Genomic DNA, 24,689 nt, shown 5'->3' with positions numbered 1-24,689 from the left:
TGCCAAGGCTTTAATGCCTTCTACCGTTGCCAGAAGGGGACAAACGTGTGGGATCTCCTCTCTGACCCTTCTTCCTAGACACACACCTATTAAAAGAAACCATGCCGATCGTGGCACCTTTGCACTTTAATTTATTCCAAATTTATGGGACTCTCTTAACTTGGCGGTACAGGAGACGGGCAGGGAGTGACCCTTGAGATCTGCTGAGAGGTGACTTTGGGGAAGGGGTTGTCACCTGCCACCTCCCAGCCTGCAGGGTGGTCGCTGGGGCAGGGTGGCCAGGGCAGGGGGTGCACAGAGTACTACAGACCCCGGGAACACGGAGCAGGCACAGTGATACAACACTGCATCCGACAGACGTCAGGGTGGTGCACGAATGCACACACACAGACACGGAGAGAGAGGTATATATAGATATGTATATATATATATACACACACAAACAGACACTGCTGCTGCCGGCCGGTATGTGTGTGAGGCCGGAGGGGGGTGTTCCCGTTGGAGACAGTTTGACAGCTTGATTTGGGACTGGGGACACTGACAACAAAATGAACATGAATTCAAAAACACCAGATACCATCACTCGGCACGGGGTAACCCACTGAAACGAGCGCTCAGTGGAAAAAAAAAAAGAGAAGCCTGTGAAGAAAAGGATATTTTACTGCAGGACATCAGACCCACATCACAGATTTTGCCCCAAAAGCACTTGCCTGGCCTCATCAGCCAGAGCTGGTCCGTGAACGGCTGTGTCCCCAGTGCCCAGACAGAGGCAAGGGGCCAGAGCCCCAGCTAGGGGCCACCCAGGCATGTTTGTCCCCTGCTTTGGATCTGTGAGTGACACAGCAGCTGCCGTCCCTACACTGTGCTTGTTGCTACAGGGGCAGGGAGCAGTTTGACCACTGTGCCAGAAGTCCCACCCTGCCACCTCCCCATCCCCACAGGCTCTGGGACCACAGGCGAGTGCCTGCCAGGCAGCGCGTGACTTTACCAGAGACTGGTGCTCCTGGAACTGCCCGTGGGACGGATCCATGCACGCCAGCTGGAAGATCTCCTGTGGCGAGAGCGGGCTCAGCGAGGGGAACCCACTTCGGCCGCTCCTGTAGAGACACTCCAGCTTCAGAGAGGCCACGTGCTGGGTGATGCTGTTGTTGGGCATCACCTCTCCGAGCGGCTCAGAGATGCAGAGCACCCACACCTGCCTCCCAGGCTGTTGAGACCCCCAGGACAAACATCACGTTCCTTGGAGAGCTGAAGTGGCCCAGGCAGAAGAGGATAGCGGTGCCCCAGGTCCCACAGCAGAAGTGGGGACATCCCGAGTGCAATGCCAGCAACTCTCACCATCTCATTAGAATCATAGAATCAGTTTGGGTTGGAAGGGACCTTAAAGATCATCATTCCTACTAGCCAGGGTGCTGGGACCTTCCACCAACCCCGCACCACCCAGGGACCTGCTGCTCCCGGGTCCATCCTAGACCTCCTGGGCAGGAGAGCTTGTGCTTAGTGCTGGGATGGTCCTGAAAGAAGATGCCTACGCAGACACCTGGCCATCCACCTTAGCCACCCCTGCTGCTGTTGGTGATGCTGATGCACACCACATACCCAGGGTCCTGCAAAAGCTTTGTACCAGGAACTTTCTGCCCTGGACTGGGGTTCTCCTGCCCCTGGCAGCTCTTTAACCCTCTGTGCTTCCCAGTGCGTACTCCAGAAAACAAAATGAGGGCTACAGGGACAGAAAACAAACGGGACTACCTCCTTTCTTCTCAAGGCAATACTCACAGGCCTGAGATGGTGTCCTGCTGGAGGTAAGGCAAAGCCTTCGCGTTCGAGATGATTTCCTGTGGCAATGAGGATGGCTCCATGCGCTGGAACATGGGGGCGTTTTTCTGTATTGAAGAAAGGAAGAAGCTGAGACTGTAGGAAATGCAGATGAACTTCCAGTGCTTCACCAACCAAGCCCACGCCACCTGGGAAGGCAACGGCATGCTCACGTTCGCTGTTGGGGACCGAGAATACACGTACGCATGCCTCATAGTCACCAAACCTCAACCTGTACCAGCATCTTCATCCCTTGGCTGCGTTCCACGCGGCTGGCTGCACGTTTGTTTGGGGTGTGGTAGGAAGCAGCATGGTTGGTTGCTCTGAACATCCTCATCCTGCCCACCGCGTGCTCTCGTGAACCTCACCTGCTCCTCCAGCTGCTGCCGCTGCTTCTTCGCTTTGCTCTGCTTGTAGTAATCCATGATCATCATGGCTGCGTATATTTTGCCAACAGTCAGGTCGGAGGCTGAGAGCAGAAGAGGGGAAGGAAGGAGGAGATACTTTTGTCTTAACAGAAACAGCAGGTCTGAAGGCATCACCGTGGATCTTGGGAAGAGCCCTGCTGCGGGTTACCCCAGTGAACCTCAAAATCTGCTCACTGTTCCGAAAGAGAGTGAGTTGAACACCCAGGCACTCCACATGGAGATACAATGGATGGAGATGGCTTGAAGGCATCATCATAAACCATCAAGATGCACATCATCAGATGTAACAGAGCAAGCAATTGCTCCTTCTCCTATATGCTCTACAGATGATTTACAGGAGATTCTGGGTTTGGCAGGAGTAGATCACTGCAAACTGTCTGTTTTTCAAGACGGTTCCCAAGCAGTCAGGCAGAGCAAGGCAGAAGCCAGCTTGTAGCTACACGAACTCTCTTCCCATTTCTTCCCCAGCTAGGAACAGGTCTGACCAGTTCCCTCCTCCCTTTGGGAAGAAGTTGCTGCAGGTATAATGGGAATTTAGCGGCGCTGACAGACACCACAGAGACTCACTTTTCGGCATTGGTACCAAGAGGTCGAGCATCTTCTGGGACAGGTGAGGCCAGATGGTCAGGATCTCCTTTTGAAGCTCAGAATCTAACTGCTGCCAATCTGCACCACCTTGAACAACAGGGAAAAAAAGTGGCCACCATACAAGAAGACTTGGCCCCAAGATCCAACTGAAAACATTACTTTCCCATCCTGAAGTGAAGTTCACAAGCAGCAACCAGCTTTCTGGGTTGGGAGGGCCACCTTGCATCAGTGAGGCTGGTCTCCTGCTCTCAGAGGGAAACTTCCCTACCATCCCTTCCATATGTGCCTCCATCTCCCCATCCCCTGCCCTCCCACTCAAAGCTGCCATCTTCAAGCTTGCCTTGGGCCCGTCTCTGCAGCTCGAATCCTACTCCAGCCCACACACACCTGCTGCTGCCCCACTTTCTCTTTTCTGGTGAGCGGATCATGTGCTGGTGGAAGAGCAGCTCCACTTGGTTGAAATCCTTAAATATTCAGCGATCCTGTGCAAGGAGAGCAGAGCTCTCTGACCAGCGGTGAAGGGATTTGCTGAGCTTAAGAAGACCCAGGATCAAAGGGAACCACAAACACGCACCAACTGGAGACATCCAAGGCTGGGGCAACTCAACTGAGCTGCAGGAAGCATGGTTTGAATCTCTGCTTTATCTAGATGGACTTGAACTCAAGGAGCTGTCTCAGCCCTGGGCTTTTGCTGATAACTTGCCCTGGGCTGGGTTTTCTTCCAACAGCTGAGCTGTTCTCAGGGGACACTTTATTGAAAATGGCATATTTCTGCAGAAAGCCTTTGATCTGATGCATCAGAGTGTTTCCAGTGCAACAACAAAGCAGGTTTTCCTGCTCTGAACATTTTATCTTCCTTAAGAGAGAGATTTCTGCGATCTTCTCCCTCTTGGTTTTGTTTTGTATGAGGGGAGGAAGGGGAATTCTCTCTCCCCGCTTTACATAGTGGACATCAAGCTGTTTCTGCTCTCTAGAAGCAGCTTCTAATGGAAAACCGGCCACTTCTTCCTTAAATTTATATATATATACACACATATATATATTTTATGCAGAGCAGCAGAAACTTGCCTGCATGGTAATCACTTCCATCCACATACCAGGCTCTGGGCAGCCAAACCCCAACTTGTCTGTGATATCCTCAGCCTGCCCAAAGGATGAGTGCTGGTCACACTGAAATTCTCCTGGCTCTGTCTCTTCTCTACCCCACGGACCTTACCTTTGGCAATTTTGATGTCCAAGGCTGTGCGTATCAGCGCCATCAAGGTGGAGGTGAAATGCACCGTCATGTCCTCAGCCACGGGCATGTTCATCAGCACCAGTCTCTGTGCAAGAGAGAGAAGAAAACAGCGGACGGAAAACAATATCGAAAAACACATCGACCAGGCTGGAGGAAAAGAAATTAAACATTAAACAAAAGGGAAAAGAAAAATTAAAAAATAAAAAGCAACAAAGAGTGTCAAAACAGCACAGCCAAAAAAGAAGGGCAAGGATCACCCCGCCACCCCCCCTGGCTCCTTCCACCCCAGGACACCGGCTCACTGCCTTCCAGGGCTCCTCCTGCACCCCAGGAACAGCCCCTGAGCCCCCCTCCCCGCAGAACCGGAGCTGCCTCGGCACCTCCCGGCACCTTTGGGAAGACACGCCTGATCCGTCAGGGATGCAGGCACGGGGGATGCTCAAGAAGAGGAGAGGGGCTCAGGTTTCCATTCCCGGGTGCTTTGGCTTTCCAGCTCTCAACCCTTCCCACCTGGGGCAGGGGAGAGGAGGGTCCCTAACCTTCAGGGACTTCAGATCAGCTGGATTCCTCTAGCATGCTACATCCTGGCGCTCCCTTTTTGCGTCTTTCAGAGATGAAGTTTGCCAGCACATGCACAGGGTCCAGATTATCCAAGGGTAAGGAAGGGAAGGAGAGGGTAGAAGAAGTGCAGAAGGAAAGAGAGAAGGGCAACCAGGGCAGGTTAGACACGCCATGCTCCTTCGCCACCCTGGGCAGGCGGGGTGCAAACTGAAGTGACCAGATCCACTTTCCAGAGAGTATATTTTGCTTTGTGAATACCTTAGGTCATCCCTTCCTGGCCCATTCCTTTTCCCCTGGCTTCTCATGTTCTTTCCCTGCCTTGAAGCTTGCCTTTTTGTCCTGGAAAAGCGCGATGCTGGATGTATGCATGCGTGAACAAACACCTGGGAGCTGGAGAGGAGGGCAGCGTGTTTGGATGTGTGCAGAAATAACCCCTTCACTACCCCTGAGTGCTGCTGAAAGGGCTGCAGGCAGCAGCCCATGGCCAAGAAAAGCTTCAGCTTGCTCCAGACCTGGGCAACACATTGCTCTGTAGCTCCAGGTCTTGTCCTAGCAACTGCTGCCCTTAGCAAGCCACGTGGCTCCCACCCCACATCCCTCAGGGCTCCTTGTGCTCCTGCTACACGCCTACAGAGCTGGGAGCAGGCTGTGCCTGTGCCGCGAGCCAGACACGGGCCACCAGCTCGGGAGGAACGAAAGGGTGAAGCTCAGAGACACCTTTTGAAAGCCCCTCGCTTTGCCTTGCACAAGCCGTCCTTGGGAGAGCTCGTGGTGATGCACCTGGCTTCTCACGCGCTGCAGAGCTGCTCCGACAAGATACGTCCTTGCTGCCCACCTGCTTCCCATCTCCATGGGCCTGAGCTCCGTTCCTGCGCTGGTTGCAGCAAGGACAGTTCCAAGCCCAGGGGATGAGCTTGGGTCAGTGAGCTCCTGGGGACATCCCACCACCCCAGATGTGCTAGAAGCTTGCCCTTCACCTCATCTCCTCCAACTTTCACACTACTGCTGGTCCTGCCCCTCTTCCTCCACGCTGGGTTCTTCCACCTCAGGCTTGGAAGTGACAACAGCCGTGTCACACGCTGCGGCAGTGGAGACCAGCCAGCGCGGCCAGGACTCTCCTGAGCACACCTGGTTCCTCAGGAGGGAGCTAAACACGCGTTGGATGCCCCCAACGCCTTCCCAGGTCCCACCAGCCCCACCTCCCGCAGCTCCCTGGAGCCCCAGCTCCTGCTTGGCTCTAGCCCCCATAGAAGGAAGGGTTGATCTACCTTATAGGCCACTTTGGAAGGACATCTCTTGCCGAGGCCTAGCGGTGGTGACATAAGAGTCAGCATTTCATACATCTCAGTGTAATGGATTCGGCCACTGCTCATGAAGGGGGAAGGGGAGGGAGGGAGATGCAGAGAGAGAGGAGGCATTCCCAGAGAGCAGAAAAACGTACAAACAAAAAAATAGTACAGGAAAACAGGAGAGAAAAAAACAAACGGACAAACAGGAAAAGAATAGGAAACCCGTTAATCAAGGCAAATCATACATGAGAGACTGTCCTGATGTCGATTTATAGCACTGCTCACACAGACCCAGGAATGCCGGCAGAAAGCGACTCACCCCTCTTCTCTCTGCTGCTGGACTCAAGCGCCTGTCTCACTAGCAGCCTGGGAGCCTTTCTCTGGTCTCAACCCCTTTCCTAAAGCCCTCCAGCAGCCCCCAACTTGTCCCACAGGTTCCAGGGCTGTGTGCGAGTGGTATAAATCAGATACACGGCACTCAAGCCATGGGTTATTCGAGATAACGGTGGTTTGCACCACAGTGCTCTGTGGGCTCCGTAGCGTCTCCCCTCCCGGGGCGGGGGGATGCCTGGATGTCACTTGGCGTTGCCACCTAACCCATAGCCAGAAGGCTGTGTATCCCCAGCTCAGAAGGTCTATGCAATTGGGAGGCAGCGTCTTGCATAGAAGGCAGTGGGCCAGGGTCACTTGTCAAAGGAAGATGCCCAGTTGCTTCCGTCTGGCTCTGCGGATGGATCACTTCCCCACCATGCACCAGTGCAAAAGGCATGCTGAATTGGCTGAAAAAACAAAACCGGGAGGAAGAGTTGTACATGCCATGCTCCCGCCCTGGCTCTCTCCCACATGCGGCTGCAAGTTCCACCAGGTTGGAGTTTAAAGAGTCTCAGCAGAGGCAGCTGTTCGGGCCTTCCAACATTGGAGTTTGTTTGGGTTTCCCAAGGGAGGCAGCTAGGATGGACCCCCACCTCGCGCTCCTCTGCTCTGTGAGGACCTGCCTGGGACTGCTGCAATGAGGAACGGGCCACCCAACGATGACTCGAGTCCTCTGCTGGCTGAGATATTTGGGTTGCGCTCCCTCTCTCTGCACATCCAGGAGGCTGCTCAAGTATTTAGCCCAGGGATCCTGAGCTTGGCCACCTCTTCTTCCCCTCATGCCAAGCTTCTGACCTCCACATTGAGGATGGTTAGTGGGGAAGGGCAACCTCGCAAGAGGAAAGCCGTTCACCCTTCCAGCTGGACTGGGAGGATGCTGCTGGAGAGGAACCTATCTCAGCTAGGGTGGTCTGGGAGAGAGGGTACAGCTAAAAAATTAAGCATTCCCTGTGGGATCCTGGCCAATTCTCTACCCACGGGCTCAGAGCAGCATGAAAAGATGATGATATCTCCTCTCCTCAGGGGGTACTGGCCAGCTTGGAAGCAGCCCCCCGTCCAGAGAGGCCCCCATCAATTTAAGTCCTGACATTCTGGATGTGAACTAGGGATGGTGATGACCCACGATGGGAGCTGTTTGGGGTGCAGGCACAGAACAGGCTGGGCAAGCCTTCCCCTTTGAGACCTGACACACCTAAACAGGTTAGAGAGAGGATTGATAGCAACACTGGAGACTGAAGTGGGATGATGAAGAGGAAATAGCCAGGTCCAAGAGTCCATAAGCAGCATTTTGGCAGAGCTGGATGTGCATTGACTGGAGGTGTCTGAAGGGGAGAAGGTGAATCCAAAATTTTCATGCAAGAACCTTGAGCGTGAAGGAAGCAAGACGGTGATCTTCCACCCAGGTGGATTGCAGAGAGGGATTTTAGTGTACCAAGCACATGTCAGACACTGCCTTTTGTTCTGAAATTCTCTGCACAATGAAGGAGGAATGGATTCCCAGGAAAGGAAGAGTTTGCATCAGCAACCAAGACAGATCACACAAGAACTGTGTTATTCTCACAGAAGGGCTGCACACTTTGCTGCTTCTCAAAGTAGAGAACTGAGAGCATTTTGAGCAGCACAGCGTGCCCACAATCCACATTCCCATGGAGCGAAGCACAGAAAGGCAGGTGGAATTACATCCATCTGAACAGGATGACTCCCAAGAGCTGATCCCAGCATGGGCACGTCCTTGATGGGAGAGCCAATTAATCTTCCCTGCATCTGGATGGAGGAGTGCCATAACCACAGGATGGTCTGTAAAGCTGCCAGGCATCGATGGCTCATTCCCAGTGCTCCGAGAGAACCCTGTGAGTGATGAAGGAGGAAATCCGAGGGACATCTGTCCTCCTGTGGTTGGGAAATAAGTCCTGTGCCATACGAGGCCATTAGGAACACAGCATCAAAACAGCACGTAATAAGAGAGTAGATTCAGGAATAGATGTCCACAGGGACATGAATGTCTCTGGAGCATTTGCCTGACCCATGACCATCTCAAGGGCTACTTTCAGGGGACAAAATGACTTTTGCATGACTGCTAGAAGCAGAGGGGGTGAAGAAAGGAAGAGACAGCCCCAAGAAGTGGATCAGGCTGCTAGTCCCAGAAAGATTTGGTTACAAGACCTGTTCTCCCCAGCATAAGCATAGATCTTGCTGAACACTCTCAGGAAGCTTTCCTGTATCAACACCCCTTCGTTAGCCTACCTGTGGATGGCTTGGTGGACATGGTGTGGGCTCCAGGAGGGTGAATTCATGCACTGTGGTGTGTAGGTCAGGCTCACCAAACGGTTGGACTCGATGATCCGGTGGGTCTCTTCCAACCTGGTTATTCTATGATTCTATGATTCCATGAAAGGTGAGCAAGTTGGGCTGGCATTTTGCGATCTGGACCACGGTGGCAAGAGGCAATGACAGTGTGTGTGCTTTCTTTCTTCATCAGTTACCTTTTGGGAATTGTTCCAGGGCAACAGGAATCCTTGAAAATCTCTCTTGTCTTTGAAATGACCCCGTGCAAGGGGAAGAAGAGACCAAGGTAGGTACACAGGGAAGAAACAAGGATGGTCTCCCTCGCGTGACAGGAGGAGCTGATCTCACTTTCTCTGCCTCCACTTCCTCTTTTATGTATCCACCTCCACTCCTGCTCGTCCCACGGACTTAGAAGAAAGCCTGGACTACTGCAGAGCTCCCGCTTCCCAGGAAGAATTTACAGATACCCTTCTGAGCATCAACTGATCCAGCTGAGGAGAGCAGCATTTGCCAGTGAAGCTCTGATGTCAATTGAGAAAGACCATAAAATCTTCCTGAATGAGTCTTCTGTCTTCAGGGTCCTGAGCAAGTGTCCTCAGCAAAGCCACCATCCTTTGCCAGGGGTGCGACAGAGAAGAGCAGAAAGACTGCAACGAGCTCCTTCTTGAACAGATGAGCCATTCGAGATTCTTGCAAGAAATCTCCTATACCTAAATACCTCTTCATAAATGAGACAAACAAGAATCCAGGTCTTGCCTCACTCACTCTGCTTTACTTCTGGTGGCCTACTTCAGAAGGTGTGCATCATCCTCATGACCAGCTGTGGAGGCTGACAGAGCTGCTCCAAAGATGCTAGCTGGAAAAAGCATTTCTAATGTGGCAAGAAGGATGTGGTGGCTCCACCATGCTGCACCAAAGAACCCTCTTCCTTGCAAAGCCAAGATCAAGGGCAGGGGGCATCTGAGCTCCCTTCAGATGCTGCAAGGGATGCAGAAGGAAGAGGACACTCTGCAGTTCATCCTTTCATGCCACAGACACAGACATAGGCATCATAGCCTATGGAGCTGGACTCAATGACCCTTGTGGGTCCCCTCCAAGTCAGGTCATTCTGTAATTCTGTGATTGTGGCACTTTGGAGAAGGTGGCAGGCAAATGATTTTACTCAACTGTCATCCCAAAATAAAATTTAAAGCCATGCAAGTCAGAGAGACACACACAAGGAGGCCAAATTGCTGCTGTGGACTCATGGCTAGGAGCTTGGGTCGAGCAGAGGGAGAGGAGCTGTTGAGCTCCAGAGATGTGCTCAGGTGTCACCACCTCCCAAGCAGATCCAGCAAGCTAAAGGCAAGGCCAGAAGGAGTCCTGCTCCCCAGAAATGTGGTTGTGTGCCCTCCAAGTGCCACACTCGAGGAAGTGTCTGTGGGTACGGCACAGCACCCTTCAGGGAGAGAGAGGGGTCCTCCTGTTCTCCCTGTCCTCCTCCCAGTCCTCACTCTCCAAAACAACGGCAAAGTCCCCAACATCCTCCTTCCTTTGCTCCTTCATTCTCTCACCAGGTGTAAACCACGTCTGAACCCCTAAAAAACTCTTGCTCCCAGGTGAGGGCACATTGAGAAGCCAAGCAGGACGATGGCATTTGGCCTGGCACCCTCCAAGGACTGTCTGCACCAACGGAGCCAGGGCAGGGGGCTGCACAGGGGACACAATTTATCCAAACCCACCCTGGGAAGCTCTAAGCCCCCCTGGCCCCACTCGTGCCTCCCCTCAAGGGGGACAGCTGCTGGCTCTGGGAGGCCATGGACCTCTTTAAACTCGAAGGAAAGCAACGTCAGGGTTCCCTCAGGAGGTGCGGTGGCGGTGGAGCAGGGGGAAAGGAGGGGTGGATGGTGCGTCCCGTGGCCAGGTTGTGGCGGAGGACTGGGAGGCAAACCTTGCACGCCACCCTGTAGGGGCAGTTCTCTCCTAGGCCCAGAGGAGGCGAGATCACCCGTACTAATTTGTACATATCCTTATACGAGATCCTGCCGCTGCAAAGGAAGCACAGGTGGGTTAATAGGACACTGAGAGGGTGGAGGGGGGGGATGGAGAGCTTAACCGCGGGATGCTGGGGTCGCCTATGGGGCAAGACCCTTGCGGGTGCATGGCTCTTCTCCTCCTGGCTTTGTCAGAGCCAGAGAGGAGAAAGCGTTGAACATCAGCTACTGCCTTCTCCACCGTGAGTCAGCTCGTACCTCCTCACGTTGACCCATCTTGAACCTGGAGAAGGACACCTTCTGCAGTGAACACCAACCCATCTCCCTTCCTCTTTGTGCCCCTGGCTGCCTACGCCTGGTGGGAGAAGGCTGGAATTTTTAGACAGGATTAGGTGCAGCTTGGTTGGGTTCTAGCCACCGTGAGACCTTCGGATGGAGTCGTGTCCCGTTACAGCACCAGAGAGCCTGCCCTCACACAGCCAACTCTCTGCTCCTCACAAGGTCTCAGGGAGGTTGGCAGCTGAGTCACTTGTATCTCCAATATCTGGGGAACCTGAGATGGGGAGAGATAATGTGACCAGCTAGTGACCGGTGGCTATGGCACTAGCATCTATTTCCCTCGCAGTTGAGTCCTGTGCTTTGACCACCAGACCACGCTCTGCCAGGGGTACACATTATTGGAAGCAAACTCTCCCATACACACATCCCTTCTCACCCACAGCAGCACACATCCCCAGGCCTGGATGCAGTCATCGCAGGATACGGCCCCGTATCCCTTCTGTACCAGCTGAAATAACAAAGCAGTCGAGGCAGAAAGCTGGCTGGAAAGGATGCAGGGGCCATCAGATGCTGAGCTCCCCATGCCACTCCAGACCAGAGCCCTTCTGGAAGCAGAACCACGTAGGGTAGAAGTGCTGAGGTGCAGCTTGCTGCAGCCTCCTGGGCATCCTTAGACAAGCTTGGAGGGAAACCACGGAAGGAGGCAAAGATCAGCACCGCCATCCTACCCAGCGTCTTTGCCTCTGGTTTCTCATTATTCTTCTTCCATCCCTTCACCATCTCTGGCTAGAGCTAGCCCAACTGTCTTGGCAAAATCCATCCCTGAGCCCCCCCCGGTGTTGAATGGCCTCCCCAAGAGACCTTCATGTAACAGTCCCCAGTGTCAGGATGCAGAACTGCTGCCCCATTCACGTGGTGGGACCCATTCAGATGTACTCACCCATTCCTCGCCCAGTACTGGGGGCCAGTGCTGCCCCCAGGGCCCCAGCACCACCGACTCCTGTGCAAATCCCCTAATCATTGGCTACACATCATGATGGGAGAGCAGGGCTTGCTCAGAAGTCAGAGGGGTGCGTGGCTTCAATAGAACAGCTCAGGGATGCTTTTACAGTGACTATCCTGGAGACCCATGCACCAGCATGGGGAGTGAGAGAGAATGAAGTGCCCGGTGTGGAGAAATTCTTCCCCAAAGCCACAGGTGAGAAGCCCAGCACCGAGCAGCTGCATTTTTCACTGCTCTCACCTCCTCTCTCTTCTCTAGTTGGCCATCAGGACATCTGCTCACCCATGCTGACCTCTTCCCCCTTGCACAAGGCATTTTCACCCTCTAACAAGCAAACCCACCTTCCCATGGGGACCTTGCCCAGCAGCAAGAGTGCTGGAGGGAACCGTGCAGGGAGGAACCTGGCCAGCACTGAGCCAGCTGCACAGGATCGGGGAGAAACGGTGGAGGAAACCATGTAAGGAGCTGATGATCTTGGGCGTAAAAAAGGACATTAGCAAGTGGAGGTGAAGAGTCTTCAAAGGGAGATCATGTGGCTGCCAAGGGCTCTCCAGCTAAGATCGCCCGTGGTCCCCAGCACAGCAGTAGTGGGTCACGGCTCCCAAGAGGTTGTCTTTGGGCTCTGGGAGGGAGGAACGGGCCACATAAGGCACCCTCGTGGTGCTGAGTGGAGGGCAAACGTGCTCCCAGAGCTGCCAAGGGCTCCACACTGCCCTAATGATGCTCCAGACTATCGTGGGAGGAGCAGTGGAGCACAAATGCTCTGCAGAAGCAGTGGAAGCAGAGACAAAGCCCAGCCACCTATACCATGTATGGCCATATCTATCTATCTATCTATCTATCTATCTATCTATCTATCTATCTATCTATCTATCTATGTGGAACACATCCCATTTGTTGGGAACAGGCTGCTGCCTGGGAGCTCTGTTTGCTGGGGTCCTCATCAGCAAAGGCACGAGTGCTGGAGACAAAGTCCTCCTGTCTCTAGAGGGCTGAGCTGACTGGCCAGCATAGGAACACAATTCCCCAAACCCACTCCACAAGGTCCTCCATAGGTGGGCTGGCAGGAGCCCAGAAGACCTCCAGAACCTCCCCGTGGCTGAGCACAAGCCACACTCAGCCCTGCTCTGATGAGGAACTGTGGGTGCTGAGGACCAGGCAATGGAGCTAATCTCTGGGCAGGGGCACCCTGCTGGTGCATGGGAACAGGGAAGGAGGCTTAGAGGAACCTGCTCACTGGCTGGGGAGGAGAGAAAGAGCAGGAACCTCCAGCATTCAGGTTAAACACCGTGGCATACAGTGAACATCATCCAAGATGTCTGCACCACCAGGCCTTGTGGGAACCAGCTGCTGTCCTTGCAGGAACCAGCTGCTGTCCTTGCAGTGATTGCAAACAAGAACAGCCCTTCCCTGACCATCTCAGGCTTCACAGCCAATTTCCAAGAGCAGAACCTAGAGGTGTCTATTTAAAATCAGCTCTGGAAGGTTGCTCGGGAGAGAAGGAGCTGGCTACATACCACGCGGCTCTGTCATACTCTGCCCAGATCCGGACAAATTCATCTAGATGGTGAGGTCCCAGGATGGAGGAATCACGAGTCAGGTATTCAAAATTGTCCATGATGACCGCCACGAACAAGTTGAGCATCTAAGTGACAGGGGAAAACGCAAAGAGAAAGGGAAGTGGAGGGAGAAGGAAAGATAATCACGGGAAGATGGAAGACAGCTGATGACCCTATGGCAGGGGTGCAGGTTGGGGTCTGATGAGAGGGACATTCAGGGCTCTCAGGGGAGAGGAACTCACCAGGAAAGAGCAGAAGAAGATAAAGGAGACAAAGTAAACGTAGGCCAGGTCAGTGCCGCAGCGCTCATTCTCATTCTGCCCGGACGTCGCTGTTGTGTCTGGCTCACAGCCTTTGCCCTCCAGGCAGGACAGCATGATCTCCTGCCATGCCTCTCCCGTGGCACTCCTGAGCCCAACACAGCCACGGTCAGCAGCTCATGGTGGTACAGGATGGAGACAGAGCCGGATCCCCCCAGGAGAATCCTCTCAAAAAGCTGTGCAACCCCGTGCCCAAATCAAACGCACCTCCAATGCGCAGAGGAGCAAGGCTCTGAGTCCCCCCACCAGCCAGCTTGACCAAAGAGCTGGGAGACAGACGTTCTTTTGGGGTCAGAGTGGGGGAAAAAAGGGAGTTCTTGAGGTCTTGCAGCTGTGTGTTTGCTAAAAAGCTGACCTCTGCCAAACAGTCTGCAGTAAGAACTGCCCAGCCCAACTCCTGGAGTGCCTGCACCCAAAAAACACTGTCAAAAAGGTTTTCTATGGTTGCTTACCTGAAGAGGAGCATGAGGGAGCCCAGGAAGCTGCGGAAGTTGTTGTGCCGGTTGATGTGGCTTTCCTCATCTAGTTTGATATTGCCAAAAACCTACAGGAAGGAGAAAACGGGCTCAGCCCTTCAGGCAAGAGCATGTTGGCCAGAGAAGCAGCTGCCCATTGACCTTCGCTCATGAGCGCACATCCCTGCGCTGCGAGGACCAACCCTGCCCCAGGTCCATCACCCTCACTGCAGCCAGCCCCCAAAGCAGCCTCTCTGCAAAATTCCCCATGGAAAAGCACCCCAGTGCACAGCCAGCACGTGAGAAAGTCAGTGCGGAGCAGCTATTCATGAAGGAGACTTTCCTCTCCTTGGCAGGGTTGTGTGGTGGGTGGCAAAGGCTGCAAGAGGCTGAGCTGCTATGGAAACAGGAGCGTGGAGGACCTCGGATCAACCAAATCCAACCGCTCCATGTACATCTTTCTGGGAAGCATCTTAGCACCCCGTGGCAGCTGGCAGCCCCAAGCGCGCTGGAGGCACAGGGACAAGTCATAGAATCATAGAATAACCAGGTTGGAAGAGACCCACTGGATCATCGAGTCCAACCATTCCTATCAAACACTAAACCATGCCCCTTAGCACCTCCCCTGGCGGAGCTTGAGGCCATTCCCTCTTGTCCTGTCCCCTGTCACTTGGGAGAAGAGCCCAGCTCCCTCCTCTCCACAACCTCCTTTCAGGTAGCTGGAGAGAGCAATGAGGTCCCCCCTCAGCCTCCTCTTCTCCAGGCTAAACAACCCAACACAGACAACCTGACTCCTGGGGCTCCTGTCCTCAGGGCCAAAAGAGGCAATGAAGCCCTAAACATGGACAACATCCTAATAAGGACTCACAGCCAAGGCTGTGGTAGGATATAACGAAAGTTCATCAAGCTCCTCAAATAGGAAAAATGTGCCGTTATCACTGTTAAATATTTATTCCACTTTCCGTGAACCTAAAAATACACTAACTGCAGAGTATTTTTTTCCCTGTACAGGTTTTTTGGAATGTGTAATTGTAGAATATTTTCTGCCTCCAGCTATTTTGCTCAAATAACGCCCACAGACTTTACTGCTTGGGGATTTGTTCACAATGGTGTTAAAAGAAAAAATAAAATAAATCAAATACTACCACACGGCAGGGAGGGGAGCTGAGTCAGATGGCAGTTGTTTAGCACGGAGAACACCTGGAGCCGGTGCTGAGATGTGTAGGACAGAGCAGCCAAAAGCAGCCACGCGACTCTCGGGGTGGGAGAGAAGGGGGTGGAGAAGACTAAACACTAGCGCTGCCAAGCAGCCTGAGCAGGGAGCCACCTCGCTGCCCACTGCCTTCCCAAAATCTGCCTGTCCCAGCAGCACACGGCGTTGGGTACTGCGGCAGCTCGCTCATCAGGCAGCTCCAAATCCCAAGCATTCGTCGTCGAAGATGCTTTGTCACAATCTCAGCGTGGGATTTAGTCATCGCAGAACTGAGCCAGCCCCACGGCACGTGTGGAGCTGAGGGTTTTAGCTCACGTGCTTCTTATTTACCAGCTGGAGCCTGGGAAGCTGACACTTTCCCATGCTCTGCAGACCTCCCACCACCTGGCAGGTCATCACAGGTACAAAAGCACAACAACCCGAGCAGAGCATCAGTGGCACGGCTACAACATAAACCCTCCACAGAGCCATAAGGTGGATGGTAGGATGCAGGGATCTCTGCCGTGATCCAGCTGTTCAGGTGGGAAAGGCAGAAAGCCTCTTGCCAGGTCCCTCAGGCATGAAAACAATTTCTGGGGGCTGCTAGGGGGTTGGAGTGTCATTTCTAAAATTGAAGTGCCTATGAAATGAAAAGGTGTCGGTTTGGAAGCAGCTGCTGCACAGGATGCCCAGCTGAGTCCCCAAGGCCACATTTCATAGAATCATAGAATCACCAGGTTGGAAGAGACCCACCGGATCATCGAGTCCAACCATTCCTATCAAACACTAAACCATGTCCCTCAGCACCTCGTCCACCTGTGCCTTAAACCCCTCCAGGGAAGGTGACTCAACCACCTCCTACACCTTTCTACAGGTACAAGTAGGTAAGGCAGCTGTGGAGCTTGACTGAAGAAGCTTGGTGGCAGCTCCTCCAGGACATGCAGCTCTGCAGCTCCCAAACAAGCTGTTCCACCCTCAGGACCTTCCCAGACTCCACGACGGAGTGAAGCACTGACAGGTGAGCCAAAGGCTGGCTGTTGTGCATAGTGCTGAGGACACACTGGTCCAGCCTGTCCGCACCAGAGGATGCACACCAAGAGGTCTGTGCTCACCTGCATTCCAATGATTGCGTAGATGAAGAAAAGCATGGCGATCAAGAGGCAGACGTAGGGGAGAGCCTGCAAGAGAAGCACATCAGTCATCTCATTTAGCACAGGTTCAGCTCCAGAGGAGTACAGAAAGCACAGCAAGCAGCTAAGCTGTGCCAATCCACCTCTCCTACCAGCCAACGAGTCAGCAAGACCTTAGGAACAGCCTGCGTTTGGGAGAAGCACCCCAGCACCGTGGCCTGGGAGGAGAGCGAGGCACGTGTGACTTACCTTGAAGGACTGTACGAACGTCCAGAGCAGGATGCGGATGGTGTAACCCTGGCGCAGCAGCTTGATGAGCCGAGCAGCCCGGAAGAGCTTCAGGAAGCTCATGTTGAAGCTGCTGGTGTTCACTAGCTGGGAGGAGATGAGAGGGTCAGAGGGAGGTGGGAGCCCCTCACCCCACAGCAGCAAGCCCCATGGCTCCCCAGCCCCCGCTTCACCTTGGTGTCCGTCAGGATAATCTCTGTAATGCTGCCAATGACGGTGATGAAGTCAAAGATGTTCCAGGTGTCCCGGAAATAATTCTGCAAAAGAAAGGAGAGAGGGAATGTGGGTTTAAGCTCATGGATGGTAGATTTGAAGGGCACTGGGCCACGGGCCAAGGCTGCTCATGGACAACAGTGGCAGCGGAGACCTCGCTGCCCATTTGTATGCAGCCAGGGTCTGGAGCATCTCCCTGTGTCTGAGAAGGTGGCAGAACTGAGTGTCTGCAGCAAGCAGCTTCTCCTGGGAGATGACTCACGCATTCAACAGGCCACCCTGGTGAACGGGAACAGGAAAAGCAGCTACAGCCAGCCCCAGTAAGGCTGCAACAGCTCATCACACTGACCCTCACAGCCACGAGGCTGCTTTTCCTTCCTCTTCGCGGGTACCCAGACACACCTCAGCCTCTACTGTTTGAGCAGCAGCTGGTGCAAGACTGGGCTTGACCATGGCTGGGAGCAAGGAGGGTGGCTAGAAACCCTCCTACTAGTGCACATCATCTTCCAATATAGGTTAGAAACAGGAAAGAAACTATAAAAGAGCAAATCTGACAGTCACTCATAAGCAGCAAAACATAGCTGAAAGAAAGGCAGTCTGCGGCTTCAGATCTTAAATGGGCAGCTGGGTGCTTGAGGGCTGTGAATTAAGCAGGGAGGTCTCGCTGCTGCTCAGGTCTTGTCCAAATGACGTAGCCCAAGGACAGCAACGCCCCGGCACCTCGTGGTTCCCAGGGACTGCAGCCACCAGCAAGACTGCAGCAGCAGTTGGCTTTAGCAGAGCAGCTGCACAGAAAATACATGGTCCAAGCACCAAAGTAGCACAGAAACGAGGCAAAAAGTAAAGCAACGATGTGGCTTGTCCCACCGGTACCCAGCAGTTGGAGGTTGAATGAGAACCTAAGGAGTGTTTCCAACCTAAAAGCAGCTCTCAGGCAGAGACATAAAATAAATAGCAACAACCTCACATTATTAACACCTTCTCTCTGTACCCGTGTGCTGCCAAAGTCCAAATTAACACCCTTGTCTAGAACAGAAGCGGCAACTCACCAGGAAGCCAAAAGCAATGATCTTGAGGACGCACTCCAAGGAGAACACCATCGTGAACGCAATGTTCAGATACTTCAGGGCCAACTCATAGGTGTAGGGAGCAGAATAGTACTGACAGAAAGAGAGAGACATTGCTAGCCAGGAGGGGACCTGCCAGCCTCTCGGCTGATGTGAATTCCCAGGGAAGAACGGCAGTGGCCCATGTTCCTTGCCCTAGGTGCCTCAAGACCACCTCCTCCTTCCCCTCACCACCCCTCTCCCAGGACATCTGCCACGGCTTCTAAGAAGGAAGCACAGAGTAAATCCAGATCTTTCTGCAGTCATTAAGACATTCATATCATTTGGGTCATCTGGTTTAGCGAAGATCTTGCCTCCAGCTTGGGGCATGTGGTGTCTCAAGTGACTGTGCCAAGGGAATACATGCTCAGACTCTGTCTTAAAGCATCTCCTAGAAACAACCATTCCGACTGATCCTCCTTCTCCCCAGCACCCCAGGCTCACCCTGACTGACTCACCTTCATCATCAGCACCACCGTGTTCAGTGCTATCATGGCCATGATGGTGTATTCGAAGGACGGGGAGACCACAAAGTGCCAGACCCGGTACTGGAAGGTGTGCCGGTTCTGGGGCATGTACCGCGTGAGGGGCTTGGCACTGATGGCAAAGTCAATACAGGCCCTCTGGAATAAAACGACGCGCATCAGACCCTGGCCAATGGTCAGGTGGGAGACAGTGCCTGCCAAACTTCTACCTGGGGAGCACTGGGCTCCTTAACCCCATCTGTTACGCCAGAAAACCCATTAAAACGTCCTTATTTCCCCATCTCCAGACCATACCTCGTTCTTCTCCAGACTGCACTCCTCCATCATTTTGTCTCCTTGCTCTTGGAATGTAATGATGATGAGAGCCACGAAAATGTTGACAAAGAAGAAAGGGAAGACCACAAAATAGACGACATAAAAAATGGACATCTCCATGCGGTTGCTGCGGCTGGGCCCACGGTCCTCCTCCGTCACGTCCACCGAATGCTGCAGCACCCTGTGGGCAGACAGGTGAAGAAAAGCAACCAGAGATATGCCCATCAGGACTTCCCTGTGTGACCCGTCTCATGAGACCCACCTTGTACAGCCAGCTCTGTCTGTCCACACTTGTAACAATGCTGATAAAGCTCTATCTTAATCCGCTTTACAAAGACAACCCTATGTTGTCGCTGCGACTTGTTTTACCATGGTTTGCCTGTGCCTCTGATGGAAAATGGATTTTCCTGTGCTCTACACACAGAGAAAAAATTGCCCAGGCTCACATGAGCGTGGAGAAAGGTCTATTCTTATGGTTGTCTTTAAAATTGACCTAAAATATAGCTCAGGGCCACACAGGACATGGGATTACCCATCATTCACTCCCTAGGGAAGAAGATAACCTCAGCCCCAGCCTCATATGGGGGCTATACAAGGTCTCATGTCCTGACATAATTTCTCATCCTTCCTCTCCTCCTACCTGCCTCACTGTTCCTCTCTCAGTTTCACTTAGGCGTAGCCAGTTATTAAACCAACCACCCCAATGGCGATGCGATTACCTCCGTTCAAGGGGATGGTCAGGGCAGAATACTCACTGGGGCCAACCTTCACCAGTGGAAACTGTGAATAGGGTGAGCAAAGCCCAGATGATATTGTCATAGTGGAACTCATGGCGTTTCCATTCCCGGCACTTCACCTCCATCTTGTTCTTCTCGTGGTCCACGTAGTTCCCTCTGCAAGGTTGGGAGAGAGCAGTGACTTCACTTTCTGAATTGCCAGACGATGAGACAGTGGCTCTAAACCCTGGGGCAGTGTGTGTATGCAGGGAGGGGTGGAACACCTCTCCTCCTACTGGGCTGGAGGGAGAAACAGGGAGAGACTGGATACCAACTAGCAGAGAATAGCAAAGAATAAGGGAAAAGAGGGGGAAGAAAGAGGATAGGAACAAACCAGAGTGCTCTGCAGCCCGCATGTGTGCAAGGATTCACAGCACTGAAACAGAAACAGGGATGGGGCTCAGCCCACGCTCTCCACCCCAAAACATGATGGCCAAGAGCAAACCACGACCGTGGACTTAACTGGGAACCCAAAGATGACATTACCTAGCACCCTGCCTTTGCTAGAGGAGGCAGCAGACCTACTGAACAGGGCACCTACATGCAGTCCTTCTCTGTGTCCTTAGAGCTGTCGGTACAGTAGAAAAACTTCCCCTTGAAGAGCTGGACGGCAATGACAGCAAAGATGAACATGAAGAGCTTGTAAACGATGAGAATGTTGAAGACGTTCTTGAGGGAAGTCACCACACAGTCGAAGACAGCCTGCAGGAGAGGGCATTGCTCACCATGGAGAACCTAAAGTCTTAGCAAAGGGACCAAAACCTTCCTCAAGACTACCATGGGGAAAGACATCTCCCACCCCTGGGGGAAAGGAGGACAGAGCTAGGCCTTCTCCTGGGCAAAGGGCTATTTTATGGATGTATCTGAGACCTGAAGAACACCCCAGCATGCACACAGACACAGAGCAGCCCCTGAGACAGCAGCAGGAATGGATATTTATACACTCCAACATTCTCTGCAACCAGGGTAGCAGACAAGGGACCGCCCCAGTGATGAAATTAGCAGCACTCAAGACCAATTAGTAAACACTTCTTTGTTTCGCGTCACCCAGAAGAGCAAGGCAGAGCGAATACTTTTGCTTGCAATAGCAGTATCTTTCCAGGCTGTGCTCACAGCCCTGGTTCTCATAGCACTTTAAGAAGGAGAGAAATGTCCTTATCCCTGCTTCGTGGTGGAGACAGAGGTGTCCAGAAATTAACTGACATGGGCTGCATCCATCCACTGCTCAGGAAGCAAAAGCTGGGGTCAAAATCCACGTGTCTGGGTTACCACCCTGGGTCTCATCCATCAGCCAAATAACCTCTTGTAAGAAAAAAACCAGGGCTTCCTTGGTCTCTTACTCCTCTCTCTTCTATATCCCATCAGCTAAGACAGGGAAATCCATAATCCTACCTGCACTGCTCAAATAATCTCTCTGTTTGACAGGAACCCCCCCTCCGGTGCAATACCATGACAACACAGCACACAAAATCCCCAGTTGTTTGCAAGCTGCTCTGGTGGGAAGGATCAAGAACTTTGGAAAGAGATCTGAGGTCTTCCAAAGCTGGGGCAGCGTTTTTCATCAGGGGAGCATCTGGGCTTTGCTGTCTAACGTCTACTCCAGTGCCACTTTCCCTGTCATCTTATTCTGACACCTTGCAGAGATCCAGGCTTGCTTTTAACAACTCATTGCACCTCTGGATGCGAAGCAGCTTGAAGGGCGATGTGTTTGAAAACAGGGCTCTTAAAAACAATAAATGCTTTGAAAACTACTTGTTCATCGCTTACAAGCAAATCCGTGCATGTGGTCCCTGCACCAACCAGTCCATGCTGGAGAAGACAGATGTAAAGCAGGAGATGGGGATCATTACCTTCAGCTTTGGCAGTCGCTTGATGGTTTTCAGGGGCCTCAAGACCCGTAGCACACGGAGAGACTTGATGGTCTTGATATCCCGGCCCTTATTGGTCCTACCACATCAGAGGGAGGCACACGTACCCAGAAATGAAATGGAAAGACAATAACCTTAAAGATCTGGGGTTGGATGCTCTGAGGGTTTCTGCTGCTGACAACCCTCCCCAGCACACGTAAGGATGGGAACAGGAGGACCACAAACACGCGACTGCTGAGCTCTCAGCCCACCCCAACGAGTCTCCTCCAGCACACACGCTGACAGCTGGCAGAGATGAAAAATAAAGCAATCTTCTCCTCCTCGGGATCAGCACCTTTCCCCTTTGCTGGGGAGGAGCAACATTAACAAATCCCCTTATTGAAGGAAGCAGTGACATGGGGCTAGGGAGGTGAAGCGATGCTCTCCCCAGGCAAGGTCACGCTGCCCTCCCTCGTGTCCTCAAGCCACACTGCTCAACAGGGCCAGAAGGTTTGCTTCCCTACTGCAGGTATGTGCTATTTGCAGTCAGGGCTTGCAAAAGGCCCCCACCATTTCAAATTGTTTTCTAGTATCACTATGGGTTGCAAGAACTTCCTAATAAAATGAGGAGGATGTACTCAATGGAGTCTACGTGCAGGTCTCCTGCCAAGAGTTTTCCATCCTGGTTTAAACTCAAGGTTCGTGGTCCTTACAGTCACCCAGGGAAGCACCAGCTCTGTGCTTGGTTTCTTTGCACAATATTTTTGTTTTTTTTCCTTCGCCCCATCCCTGGAGTTGTTCAAGGACAGGCTGGATGGGGCTTTGAGCAGCCCGGTCCAGTGGGAGGCATCCCTGCACATGGCAGGAGGGTTGGAGCTGAAGGAACTCTAAGGTCCCTTCCAACCCAAACCATTCCATGGTTCTGTGATTCTACGCTGTCTCTTACAGCTTTCTGCCTTATTCCATCAACACTACCTGGCTTGGTCATCCTGGTCCTTCCCCTCAGCCCTCTCTTCCCTCTACAGATCAGGGCTGTGCTTTCCTCCACCCCAAGTCAGCTGAGGGAGGCAGAGCTTACTATCAAAATTACTTAATAAAGCAGAACTAAGACCCTTCTTGGCCCTCATTTACTGAATATGGTGATTAATCCCAACCACAATAGGAGGGCTTTTTTCTTGTCTTTTTATCTAAAGCCCACGGCTGGACCCCGGGATGGAGTCGAGAAGTCCTGGTGGAAGTGGCACAGTTTGTGTACACTGGGAACCCTCAAAAAACATCAAGAAAATTACTTACAACAGACACTCCAAATTACACAGCTCCTTTGCAAGGGTTAATGCAGCAGGCAGCACCATAATGGGCTTAATCATTAAGAGATGTAAACAAGGCCACTAATTAATAGTCATCCCTAGGAGCACAGCCCCACAAATGCATGGAAAGCAACTGTACCAACAGCCCCGGGACTCACTTAGAACGTCCCATCTCCTACTTTGCCCCGCGTCGGGGCCTGGGTCAGGGGCTGGGGCATCTGATTGGGGCTGGGGTGAGGATTTGAGTGCAGCGCTCAGCTGGTGCAAGCTGCCACCAAGGGCAACTCGACTGCAGTGCTTTATATCTGCTGAGGAGAAGCCTCTTTAGAGGTCGGGAAATACCCTGGTATTTGCTAGGGATTCAACATCCATCTGGGATACAGGGCTGCAGAACATCTGGAGGAAAGCCTGGCCTCGCTGCATCTATGGCCAAAGCTGAGCTATCCCCAGGCCCCGAAATTTGGCACGAACCACATCCCCCACCCTCAGAGGACATTGGGGCCGAAGTCCTTGCAGAGCTTCAGTGCCAGTAAAGCCCCTGCCAGGGCAAAGACTCCAGCTCTGCTGCAGACACCACTTTCCCCACGCCCTGCTCTCCTGGGAGCCTTTCACACCATCTCGAGGTGCTGTGCAGACACCGAGGTCCATGACGCAAGCAGTCACCTCCGAAGGCAAGTGCTTGCGAAGAAGATCTCTCCTGTGCCTCCCTGGAGCTCATCCCCTTTAATGCGCTGCAGGACACTAGAAGGGTGTGTGCAGAGCTGCATAATCTGATCTCTGTGAACACAGCTAAGGGCCAGCACGGGTGTTGGACAGACAGACACCCGCCTGCACCCGTCCCCCCGCGCTCCCCAGGGTGGCACAACCTGCAGCAAACCGAATGGAATAGTTACCCCAGTGCATTCCTGTCAGCGATCCAGCCCGGCAGCCACCACACAGCATCGACAGAGAGAGGGAAAAAGAGAGAAGAGAAAGAAGATAAGAAAAGCAGTGGGGGAGCTGCGTGGGGGTGACCACAGCCTCTCGGGCAGCCCAGACCCTGCCGCAGCCCTCCACCACACCACACCTGGCTTAAAGGCACAAGGTGTAGACCATGCTGTGTCCACCAGGATGGAGCTTATCTCCAGGTAGAGACTCATCCAGAGAGCTGGGAGTCTCTGCTCTCCCTGCTGGAGGTTTTGGGAGGGAGCGTTTGTAGCAAAACTTGTGCTGAAACAGGAATCTGAGGAGAGCAGGATGGTAGGTGACAGTGGGCAGGTGCATGGTCCTCCTCAGTCAAGAGTTGGGGAAGGACCTTGAGGCTCAGCCCCAACCAGCCAAAGGCAGCTGCCTCTGAGGAACCTACCTGCATGGCCTCAGTTACCACCCAGACAGGCTAACTTCAGTAAATCACCTCCATCAAGAAATCCACCAATTAAGAGCCTGAGCTGCAGCACAGGATCTCCTGCAACCCACTAGGACACCTGCTCAGGCAAGCCAAAGTGCTCTACAAGGTCTCCAGTTGTAACCAAACCTTCCCCCCCACCCCGAGATTTTTAACTCTGCAGCACTTCTATGATGGGCTTTCAGACCTCTGCCCTGACCAGCCTCATACCAGGTTATTTTGCAATATGTAGGGGTCCCTCTAGCTTCCCAGACACCGATATCGATGAGCGTAAGGACGTGCTGCTTGGCGAAGAAAGAGGTAGGTCTGCTGGGTAGCTCTGGGTGGAGAAACTCTTGCCCTTACTAGCCAGGCAAGACAACAAGGTCTACACACCAACCACCCTTCAACCTTTCCACTGCTCAACCTTTTCCGCTGCTGCATGTCTACGAGCATAGGTACCACCAACACTTGGCAGCTCTGCAAAGCCACAAGCAAAAGC

At 53.0% G+C, this 24,689-nt stretch overlaps 1 protein-coding gene across 1 annotated transcript in view; it reads right to left on the bottom strand.

Moving 5' to 3' along the window:
• The window catches only part of CACNA1E (calcium voltage-gated channel subunit alpha1 E), a 137,816-nt gene that overhangs the window by 5,354 nt on the left and 107,773 nt on the right, over positions 1–24,689 (bottom strand). Inside the window, exons 28-45 of the mRNA XM_069862676.1 lie at positions 21,521–21,617; positions 20,212–20,372; positions 19,650–19,787; positions 18,874–19,075; positions 18,553–18,717; positions 18,038–18,148; positions 16,949–17,032; positions 16,737–16,862; positions 16,470–16,535; positions 14,163–14,254; positions 13,633–13,798; positions 13,349–13,476; positions 10,507–10,603; positions 4,048–4,153; positions 2,811–2,918; positions 2,184–2,284; positions 1,777–1,883; positions 989–1,097 (exon numbers count right to left, since the gene is read on the bottom strand). Coding sequence (XP_069718777.1) covers positions 989–1,097; positions 1,777–1,883; positions 2,184–2,284; positions 2,811–2,918; positions 4,048–4,153; positions 10,507–10,603; positions 13,349–13,476; positions 13,633–13,798; positions 14,163–14,254; positions 16,470–16,535; positions 16,737–16,862; positions 16,949–17,032; positions 18,038–18,148; positions 18,553–18,717; positions 18,874–19,075; positions 19,650–19,787; positions 20,212–20,372; positions 21,521–21,617 — 2,164 coding nt within the window. The remainder of the gene's footprint in view (positions 1–988; positions 1,098–1,776; positions 1,884–2,183; positions 2,285–2,810; positions 2,919–4,047; positions 4,154–10,506; positions 10,604–13,348; positions 13,477–13,632; positions 13,799–14,162; positions 14,255–16,469; positions 16,536–16,736; positions 16,863–16,948; positions 17,033–18,037; positions 18,149–18,552; positions 18,718–18,873; positions 19,076–19,649; positions 19,788–20,211; positions 20,373–21,520; positions 21,618–24,689) is intronic.

Source organism: Phaenicophaeus curvirostris, chromosome 8 (assembly GCF_032191515.1).
Source record: "Phaenicophaeus curvirostris isolate KB17595 chromosome 8, BPBGC_Pcur_1.0, whole genome shotgun sequence".
In the NCBI taxonomy this organism is placed as follows: domain Eukaryota; kingdom Metazoa; phylum Chordata; class Aves; order Cuculiformes; family Cuculidae; genus Phaenicophaeus; species Phaenicophaeus curvirostris.
Note: the sequence above shows the minus strand (reverse complement) of the source record. Positions and strands in the feature narration are given on the sequence as shown.